At 47.4% G+C, this 10,732-nt stretch overlaps 2 protein-coding genes across 2 annotated transcripts; both read right to left on the minus strand.

The window, feature by feature from the left end:
- Window positions 1-555: 555 nt before the first annotated feature.
- Window positions 556-1,684, minus strand: C3H1orf56 (chromosome 3 C1orf56 homolog). Its single transcript, XM_014477989.2, has one exon. It carries the CDS (start codon window positions 1,682-1,684, stop codon window positions 632-634), a length of 1,053 nt encoding a protein of 350 aa, XP_014333475.1. The 3' UTR covers window positions 556-631.
- Window positions 1,685-2,014: 330 nt separating this feature from the next.
- On the minus strand, window positions 2,015-10,562 carry BNIPL (BCL2 interacting protein like). Its single transcript, XM_005894925.2, has 10 exons — window positions 10,056-10,562; window positions 8,967-9,062; window positions 8,698-8,762; window positions 8,256-8,480; window positions 5,128-5,310; window positions 4,835-4,937; window positions 4,556-4,687; window positions 3,306-3,392; window positions 3,020-3,118; window positions 2,015-2,572 (listed from the first exon to the last, which is right to left on the minus strand). Exons 1-10 carry the CDS (start codon window positions 10,097-10,099, stop codon window positions 2,536-2,538), a joined length of 1,071 nt encoding a protein of 356 aa, XP_005894987.1. The 5' UTR covers window positions 10,100-10,562; the 3' UTR covers window positions 2,015-2,535.
- Between the last annotated feature and the right edge of the window lie 170 nt (window positions 10,563-10,732).

The raw sequence follows: 10,732 nt of genomic DNA on the forward strand, positions 1-10,732 counted from the left end.
CAGGTCAGTCAGGAACTTTGGTAGCTCTTTTGGTAAAAGTAAAGGACTATCTTTACTTGAGAGTTCTTAAGTTTCTGGGAATAATCCCAGAAGGACAATTCTTTGGGTTAGTAGTGGTTAAGAGCATTGGCACTAGAGTCAAACAAACCTAGTTTAAATCCTGCTGTGATTCTGCTACTTACTAGCTTTGAAAGCCCTGTTTCTTCATCTGTAAGGTGTGAATAATAATATACGGTTGTTGTGAGGATTGATCCAGGCAAAGTGCACAGAGGAAGACCTCAGATATTGGTGGCTGTTACTGTTAAGCTGCATTAATAAACTGAAAACCATGAATATCTTCCACATGCATTAATCATCTCCACATCAAGAATCCTTTATATAACTACCATCTTAACAATTTGGTCAATAATCATCTAGTGACCAACAGTACATGTTGCCTAATAGCCAAACAGCAGTTGCTCAAGAAATGGTATATGGAATCAATGGCTAACAATAATGTGAATAACCAATGCATATTATGAATCAATAACCAAACAAGTTAACAGTTCATGCAGACATGCTGGCTGGTTTAGCAGCAGGTTTCTGTATATCAGGACTTTTCAGATTCATTAACAAAAATCCTGGCTCATCACTAAACACTTACTGGTTCCATCTCTGTGAACATTGTAGAGAGGTTGTTCCAAATATCCTCCAGCCCAATCCTGACCCGTTTCCAAAAAGCATAGGCTGGGTGGGGGCTGGGAATGGGACTGGGGATAAAAGGGGCGGGTCTGAGTCTGCTGGTTAGAGGGGGGAAGGGGGTAGTGGTGGTGGTGGCCCTGGTGGTGGCCCTGGTGGTGGCCCTGGTGGTGGTCTGAGTGGTGCAGCTGGTGTCAGCACAGAGACCTGCATCTAGGGGGCACTCCTCCCGCTCGCGGTTGCAGGGGCATAGGTGGTAGGTGCAAGGCCGGTGCTCGGTGCGGAGTTGACTCAGCGCCCCAACTCGCAGGCGCCCCGAAAGGCCATGCAGTCTCCCGGCCCGGGTCCGGCTCATAGTGCCCGACTTGCAGTGGCAGTGCCACGGGCCCCAGGGCAACAGCACCAGCCGCAGATCCTCCGGAGCTGGCATGGCCGTGGGCGAGGGAGGCGGCCACTGGTTCAGCGTGGACCCTGCTGAGGACCACGGGTTCGTGGTACTGTCAGAGGGCTGTGAGTCCACATTAGCCTTCCAGCTGGAGTGAGGTAGGCTTGAACTCATCTTGATGTCGGAATCCTGGTCATTCGCTGTCAAGTATGGGCTAGGTCTCCCAGGCGTAATGCGAGTCGTACTGTCAGTCTCCGACTCGGTGTCATTCTTTCTGGCGTAAATCACAACCCCTTCTTCCAAAGACCCATCTTCCTCCTGCGACAATCGTGACCTGCTGCCTGTGGCCACGGTGGAGGCTAAGAGCTCCGCAGCGGCCGGGCCTGCCAGGCGGTCGGCAGCGGCCAGGACGTCGTCCTCATCCTCCATTGTCACCCTCATCCTCGGGGATACAACGCCCGGAGTGGTCCGGGCGGTGGTTCTGTAGCTGCGGGTCATAGGGCCCCCGAAGCGGAAACTGTCCCGCGGCATCGCGGTCGAAGTCAGGCCTTCGGCCCCCGCCGCCCGGGGCCCCAGACTCAGCAGCAGGGCCCAGAGCAGCGCGCCGGCGGCGGGGACCATGGGGCTGGACGGTGTGGGGTTGGGAGGGAGCCAGTGAGGAAGGCTGGGGCTCCCACCTTCCTCCCTTCAGCTCTCGACCCAGACCCACCGGGTCGTTAGAACCGAGGCCCGCGGGGGCAGGGGCGGGGGCTCGCACGCGCGCGCCGCGCCCCTCCCCCAAGCCCTCTCCCCAAGGGGCGCCCTGGCAGGCCCCGGGACTCAGGTGAAAATCCCCGGGAACATCTGCAGCGAGAACTCCGTGCAGGAACCGACCGACGGATCGTGTGTGATGCAGCGGTTGGGTAAAGAGTAGTTCACTTCCTGGGCGCAGTGCTTAATAAATCTCTGATTTATTAAGAGATAAATTTACTACAGATCAGAATTTACTAAAGAGGACAAAGTACAGGTTTTGAAAGTGCCCCTGCTCCGGCTCACAGGCAGCAGACGTGACTACTGACGGGAAGAGGGAAATAGAGGCTACTGGTTCCTGGCTCCCTGGAGGAGGCCTGCCTTCCCCGTCCACCCGCCCCTCACCTCTACACACTGCGGGAATACCCCAGGTGAAAAGGATCACGGACTCAAAAGGGATGAAGTGATTTGCCCAAGGTTCTACAGCTAAAGCAGCACAGCTTTGCACTTTCCTATAAAAAAAATGCCAGGACATGCAGCCCTCCAGCTGAAACGAAAGTTACCCAGCACATCAGGGCCCTGCTTTGAAGTCGGGGGCATGGAAGGAAAGACATCCCACAGAGATGTGAAGATCCAGTGGTACTGGGGTTGAAGATGAGATGATTTACAAAACAGCTCAGGTTTAGGGTATAGGCAGATCCGTATCTTTGATTGGTTCTTAAGCCCATTTTTCCAGTCCTATGCTAGGTTCTTCCTGAGCCATGGAGATCATGGTCCAGCCTAGGAGGAAAAGAGGGGGAAAAATCGGTACAAGAGCAGACCTGGTTTTAATTCAGGGGTTTGGGGAGAGAAGCCAGGTGAATTGGAAGATGCTTGGGTCAGTCATCATTCGTTTGCTCCCTAACAACCCTCCCCCACTGGATATTCTCTCCTATTCACTGCCAACATCCTTTCTTAATTTCTACAGCTGGTCTGAATCTCCTTAAATTCTTTGCTGTGATTACTCCTTTATTCCTTGATGCACTTTTAGGGGTAATTTTTTCATTCTTTTTACAGCAGTGTCCTTAATTTCTTCTCTGCATGTATGGCATTTTCCCAGATATACGGAAGCAGCTGAAAGCAGAGCCTGTCTTTCAGTTCCTTTGTATCTCCCTCAAGGCATTAAGAAAACGGGAACTGGCTTTTACATATCCCATCCCAAACTTTTATCCTTAAACCAGGACTCACTGTCTGACAACTTCTGGGATGTGGACCTGATCCATGGAGATGAGTTGGGCCAACTCTCCAAGGCTGTTCAGAAAACGGATCTTTCGTGTGAACTTGGAACTGAAAAGAGAGGATCAACCAAGTGTGTTTTATACTAAGAAGAGGGCTCTTGGAGATACTTACAAAGTGCAACATAACAAGTAGAGAGTGGTTAAGGCTAGAAAGAGCCACAGTGGGGCAAGAAGGTCTTAATCTTGATTGTGAAAGTGGGGAGGGGGCAGGGGGTCTTTGTCCCCCGAACAAGTACCTGATGAAGGGCCGAAGCAATGCCAGGAATGCCTTCATGTACCATGTAGCGTGGACAACCACCAGAGCACGCAGGTTTTTCCGGAGCCTGAAGAACATGAGACCATCCTACTCTCTTTCCGCCTTCATACCTGATGATCAGGTGGAGCTACCTTCTGTACTTTAGTTTCCTTCACTTCTTCTCTAATTTCTAGAGTTCTCTGACAGTTGGATTGAATCCCCATTCCTTTAATTGCCATCTCAGCTCCATCCATCTTGCTTAACCTTCTCATTTTTTAGGAAACTCTTCTCTCAGAATCCTTTAGCCTGGTCTTCTCAGCCCCACTTCCTTCCTATGCCCTGTGCCCTATGCTCCCCATATTTCTTTTTGTATAGTCCTTCATCCCTCCATGGCAAGGTGAAGACCAGTGAGGAGAGAGAAAAAAGGAACCAGAAGAGAAAAGTGGCCAAATGGAAGATGGAAGGAAGAAAGGAAAAAAAGAAAAACCAGGGGGGAAAAAAATCATATAAGGCAGGGGTTGTGGGTTCAGTCCCTGGTAGGGGAACTAAAATCCCACATGCCTTGGAGCAACTACACCCATGCACTGCAACTACTGAACTTGTGTACCTAGACCGAAGAGTTTGTGCACTGCAACAAAAGATACTGTGTGACACAGGAAGACCCTGCACGTCACAGCTAAGACCCAACACAGTTAAATTTAAAAAAAAGGGCATAAGGGTCAGGGATGAAGGCAGACAAGAAAAGACAATGGAGATGTGGAAAATGAAATAATCAGCAACACTATGAGAAAAGGAAGGGCTGCCTGCCATGTGCCAGGCAAGGCACCATGTTGATTTATTTGATTTTCACAAATGCTTAGTGGCAAAGATATTAATTTTATCATTGTCATTTTACAGAGAAGGAAACTGAACCCCAGAAAGGTTAAATAACTTGTCCAAAGTCATACAGGCAGTAAATGATAAAGGTAAGATTTGAAACTAGATTTCCTTGACTCCAAGAGAAAACAGAAAATAGGAGAACCTTGGAAAGGGTTGTGGGGGACAAAGAAAAGTGGAAGAGGGGTTCCCTGGCGGCCCCAGTGGTTAGGGTTCCAGGCTTTCACTGACAGTGCCTGGAATTCAATCTTTGGTCAGGAAAATGAGATCCCAGAGCCAAAAAAAAGTAGAAGAGACCAATTAGAAGAAAAAAATGGAAAGATGAAAGAGAAAAGGATAAGAGAGAGTTACAGCCCTCTTGTCCAAGAGGCTCACCGCCGATCCAGAGTGTGATAACATTGGCGTATCCAGCTCAGAGGTGGAACCTGCGCCCTACTTGTGCCTCCACTCAGGTGAACCAGCAGATAATTTTCAGCTACCAGCAGCTCCAGAGTTCCCACTATGTACCTGGACAGATGAAACTGTCAGGGAAGGTATGCATTTTGGGTTGTGGGGAAAGAGAGGGACATTGCTGTAGACTCGACAGTCAGGGGTGCTTTTTAACGTTTGCCTCCGTAACATCCACTCTGGAGCCCTTTAAGCCTTGCACCTCACCTGAACAAGTGTTCCATGACATAGGTGTAGTTGGGGATGCTGCTTCTGGGTAGGTAACAGGAAGCAAAGAGGATAACAGCATTGAGGCCATCACCATGGTAGCCTGGGGAGGAGAAGGAGAAAACTCACTCAATAAATAAGTACTGATGGGCAGTACGTCTGTTTAGGTTGAGCATCTCTGTGGGTCTCTAGAAGTTGAAGGAAGGATTCTGAACCCAATAACTGAATTTCCAGCTTCAGCATTTTATTCAAGAAGTCACAGTTCTTAACCCTTCATTTATTATAGCCATTACCTCCATGAGATAGGACTTTCTTATAGGGCTCAATGACAGTCATGTCCACTCGCTGCTCCCGCTGTCCTGTTCGGAACACCCTCCAGCGATGACCATCTTCTCCAGCCACATCCCACATACAACTGTGGCCTAGCCTTTCAGCTGCCTCACTGGCCCCTAGGCCCTCTGCCCGGGGCAGCTCATCTAAAAAGAGGGATGGGGAAGGATCAACAAGGCAGAATACGTGTCTTCAGCATCTTGAAACTTCCTTAGATTCTTAGCGTTTATTACCCCAACAACTAATTTCTCATTTTCCCCCCATGACTAGCCCTGGTTTGTCCAGTCAACCCAACCTGTTGCTGATTTCTCTTTCTTGTGACTTATCATCCTCACTTTGTCACTGGACAATGGCCTGAAGGTAATCTTGAACTATGGTAGCTTGATGGCCCCTGCCATTTTCCCAGATTCCTTCTTTCTTCTGATGCTTTTCCTTCCTTGGGTGAGCTCATTTATTCCCGTGTCTTCAGTTACTGCCAGTATGGTGATGACTCCTCTCTAACCTAGACTGCTTTCCTGATACCAGACCCATATTCTTGAATGTCTGGAGTGGACACCTCTATTTTGTGTTTCTCTGTCATCTCCAAGTCACCAGTGCAACTCACACTCATTCTCTTCCTCCTCTTTCCTATATTCTTTCTTGATGAATGACCCCATCCATTTAACTGCCTAGGAGAGAAAATTCTATGCCGTCCAAGACTCTTACTTCTTTACCAGCCCTCAAGCCAGATCCTCGTCCATCTACTTCCATTAGATAATAAATTATTCTTTCTGCTCTCACTGTCCTGGTATAACTTCTTAGCATTTCTTATCTGGCCTTAGCACTAGCCTTCTATCTCCCTACTCTTAGCTGTTTTCCTCCATCCCACCCACCACTGCTAGAGCAAACATTTTTTCCTCCCCTCCCATTTTCACTCAAATAGCAATATTCTATATTCACTAATTTTTTGCATGATTTTTCCATAGCCATAGAAAGAACTGCTTCATCTTTAAAAATAGTTTCATTCTATCCCATTGTATGGGTGTACAGTAATAGAATTAACATCCTACTCACAGATCTTTAGGCTGTTTTCAATCTTTTAAAAGCCATTAAACCTGATCATGTTATTCCCTTGATTAAAACGCACTGCCTACAGGATAAAATCTAAGCGCCTTAGTGTGGCAGCTGGGACCTCCATAATTTGACCCTTGCCTATTTAAGACAGTCTTTTGTCACTCTCTTCACTGCCCAGTCCTTCAGATCTGTAATATAATAATGTATATTTTGGTTTTGTTCCTGGCTCCTGACAATAAAGGTGAAAGTAGTCTTTTTTCCTATTCATAACAGGTCTCTTTCAACCACACAAGTTTATGTCAATGAGGTGACTTTGGAAAGCTCCTATGGATGGGTGACTGGTTACCAGGCGAAGTGACCATGATTAGAGGGATGAACTTTTGCCATCTGCCCTCTGAGAAGGGGAGAGATTGGAGGTCATGCTAAATCACAAATGGTCAGTGATTTAATCAGTCATGCCTACATATGAAGCCTCCATAAAAAAAACCCTAACTGAGACTTCCCTGGTGGTACGACAGATAAGAATCTGCCTACCAATGCAAGGAACATGGGTTCAATCCCTGGTCTGGGAAGATTCTACATGCCACAGAGCAACTAAGCCCAAGAGCCACAACTCCTGAACCTGCACTCTAGAGCCTGCCCTGCTGCAACTCCTGAGCCCATGTGCTGCAACTACTGAAGCCTGCGTGCCCAGAGCCTGTGCACACTGCGACTGGAGAGCAGCCTCCGCTCGTCCCAACTCGAAAAAGCCTACGCACAGCAATGAGGACCCAGCACAAGCGAAAAGTCATACTATAGACAAACAAACCCTAACTGAAGGGATGCGGAGAGGTTCCTGTTTGGTGACACACAGAGGTGCTGGGAGGTTGGTGCTCCCCTTTCACATAACTTGTCCTATGTATTGCTTCCTTCTGGCTGTTTCTGAGCTGTATCCTCTTTTAATAAACCTGTAATCTAGTAAGTAAACTGTTTTCCCAAGTTCTGTGAGCTGTTCTAGCAAATTATCAAATCTGAGGAGGGTGTGGTGGGCACCTGTGATTTATCCCGTCAGTCAGAAGCACAGGTGACAACCTGGACGTGTGATTGAAGTCTGAAGTCTGAGGGCAGTCTTGTAGGTGAGCCCTCAACCTGTAGTGTCTGTACTATCTCCAGGTAAGTGTTGTGACTGAATTGTAGGACATCCAATTTGCGTCTGGAGAATCGGTGGGCAGAAACTGATACATTTGGTATCAAAAGTGTTGTGAGTAGAGAAGAAATCAAAGTTTTCCTTAATATCCAAAGAGTCATGCTCAATACCTTGAATTCCCCATCATGCCATGCTATTGCCCAATTTGCTTTTTCCATCTAGAATGCCTCTCCAGCTACCTGATAAACTCAGAATTGTTTCCTCTGTGAAGTCTTTCTTAATACCTCTCAGCCAGAACTGACCTTTGCCTTCTCCCTGCTTAATCTATATCCTACATACATGTAGATCATAATCTTTACCAAACTTAATCTATACATGTTTATTTTATACTAAACAGACAATTCCCTGAGGGTATGGATTATCTTATTCATCTTCATAACCTGGCTGTAGCTCATTGATGTCTTCCCTTGTGGCTCAAATGGTAAAGAATACACCTGCAATGTGGGAGACCCAGGTTCAACCCCTGGGCCGGGAAGATCCCCTGGAGAAGGGAATGGCAATCCATTCCAGTATTCTTGCCTAGAGAATTCCACAGACAGAGGAGCCTGGTAGGCTGGAGTGCGTGGGCTCGCAAAGAGTTGGACATGACTGAGCGACTACACTTTCACTTCCAGCTCACTGATAGCATTTAACAGTTATTCAATAAAATTTCCCTCAATAAATGAAGTGGCCCTCCCCTCATACTGACTACATTGGATCTGTAGGCTCCACCTTTCCATTCCAAGGAAATTCTGCACATCTTACCTCTTGATCCCCTTATTAGTTCTAACTTCAGTCCCATTAAATCCATCCTGAGCTGCTTTAAGACTGGCCTCTACTTCTACCAGCTCAGTCCTCAGCTTTCTTTCTCACCTTCCCATTCAAATTCATGTCCACTGTCCAGCAGCTCCGAGTCTGAAGGTGTTTCCAACTCATCTACCTCCAGGTCAGAACTGCCATCAGAAGAGGAAGGTCCAGAGTGGGTGGGAGACGCTCCATTATCTCCAGGCCCCTTAGTCAGAGTCAGTCGCAACTCCGGGGCAGAAAGACGCTTGCGCATGGGGCGCCGGCCACACAGGGCTAAAGTGCTGGGGGTGCCTGGGGTTGGAGGAGGAGGAAAAAAAGAAGAGAAAGATGGATGTGTTGGCGCAGGACATTAGAATTCCTGTATATGTAAGTGATACTATGGGGTGAATTCTAAAGAAGGACTAATGCGGGACATTTGGGAAAAGGGAGGTAGACCCACAAGGGGACAGGCTGGCATAACCCTGACTCTAGAATCAAGGACTTGAGGCCTAGGTTCTCATTTACCTACCTGCCTGTGTGTCTCTTTCAGGATCATGAGGATCCTCAGAAGGGCCAATCTCTTCAGAAAGCAATCTAGACGGGGAAAGCCAAAAAGGGGGCAGAAACATAGGTTAAGGCTTATTAAGCCAGGTATCACTTGATCAACTCTGTTTCCCTACCATAATTTTATTTCTTCTTTCTTTTCCCATCTCTCTCTCTTTCAAGTCCAAATTTACCATCCCCACCCTCCATTTGTGACCAGCTCTTCTTTTCCCCAGCCTCACTCATACATCTCACCTAGGGAATTCTTCATCTTGCCATTCTTCCTTCAGCTCCAGTTCCCCAAGTCTCAAGGATGCTCCTAGTATTGCTGTTTCTGCATTCTCCTTGATGCTAAGATAGTCCCGCAGAAAGAAAATATTATTATGAGACAAACTAGGTATATCTTTTATATACATATATATATATATTTATTATTTATTTGGCTGCGCCAGGTCTTAGTTGTAGCACCTGGGGTCTAGTTCCCTGACCAGGGATTGAACCTGGGCCCCTGCGTTGGGAGTGCAGAGTCTTCCACTGGACCGCCAGGGAAGTCCCTAGGCAATGTCTTAAGGAAACTGGATAGTAGGTGAGAACACTGGTGTGAATAGTAGTAAGGTACAGAGCAGAGGCCAGGCCTTAAAAAGAACTCAGATCTGTTGTCTCCTAGATGTTTCTACACCTTCACTTGTTGAAAGGCAGTCATCCCTACTGCTGGGTATAGGAGCAGAGGGAGCATGGAGGGTCCCTCTAAGATCCCTCTAGCTCTAAGGTCAAAAGCTAAATTATTTTGACCTGTGTGGCAGTTGTTCCACCTGGACTGTCGGGGTGAGAGGTATTTCACATCACAATAGGCTGGAACCTGACAGACCTGCCCAGCTGTCACTGGGCAAAGCTGGGAAAGATGGCACCTTGTCAGGCTTGCTTTACCTCCATCATGCTGGGGAGTGGTTAGGGGAACCATGGCATGGGTGGACGGGTGGGGGGAGAAGATAAGGAGGAAGAGAGATTTGCTGGGAAGGAAGACCTGGATCTTAGCACAGTTCTGGGGCAGCTTTTCTCATGGCCATTCTGCAGGGTGGGAGTTAGAAAATGGAGAACAGGGGCAGATATCAATGTATAGAAATTTCCTTAAAAGAAAAGCAATAGGGAATTACCCTGGAATCCCATTCCCTAATTCCCGTAGGATACTGGTACTTCCTACCTAAGGCCACCCCCATCCCTTCCCTGCCAATTAGTTCTCTTAGTCTAGCCTCTGCTAGGACTTGGTAAGAGCTGGATGGTGGGAAAATCCCTGAGGACTATTCACTCCTTGTTTCCGATCACGTCAGCCAAGATCTTACTCACCCAAGATCCACCGACTTTTCTCCGGCTTCTTGTATAGTTCCCATCTTCACAAGTCTTCCTGTCACCTTGAAACACTTGTAGTTGTCGGGGAGCTGGATGCCCCAGCTCCCCAACACTTCTGTGCCCCCTTTTTCTCTGTCTCAGCTGTCGTTGCTCTTGCCTCCAAGGAGGAAGGAGGGGTGGAAGGGAGGTAACCTCACCTTCAAACAGGTTTTGCCACCTCCCTTCCCAAGAAGCAGGTCTGCACAAAAGACAAACCCTGCCTATGTGGGGGCGGGTTGTGGGGAGGAGAGTACATTTTCTAAAGTGGCTAGTCTTGGGTGAGTCTAGGAAGACAATTTTCTAGACTCCTTAAAACCTTCTGGAAGCTGCTTTAAAAAAAAAAGGCAATGGTATAAACCATTTTGGTTTTAAAATTATCGTGTGCCTACTTTTTCAAGCATAAGCAAAATCAAGGACACAGAAGTATGTGATAGAGTTCTGGAAGAAGAAACATTAAAGGAAAGGCTGAGGATGAAGGGAGATAAAAAGACTGTTGCTCCTTATTCCCAAAGAGAGTCAACAGAAGGAAGACAGTAAGTACAGTAGAAAGAAGGGAAATGAATCTTGAGGAAGTTAAAACAATTATCCAAGGGAAAGGGCTGATTATAGTTGTAAAAAGAGACAATAAGACCTCA

This window comes from Bos mutus, chromosome 3 (genome assembly GCF_027580195.1).
Source record: "Bos mutus isolate GX-2022 chromosome 3, NWIPB_WYAK_1.1, whole genome shotgun sequence".
NCBI classification, from domain to species: Eukaryota; Metazoa; Chordata; class Mammalia; order Artiodactyla; family Bovidae; genus Bos; species Bos mutus.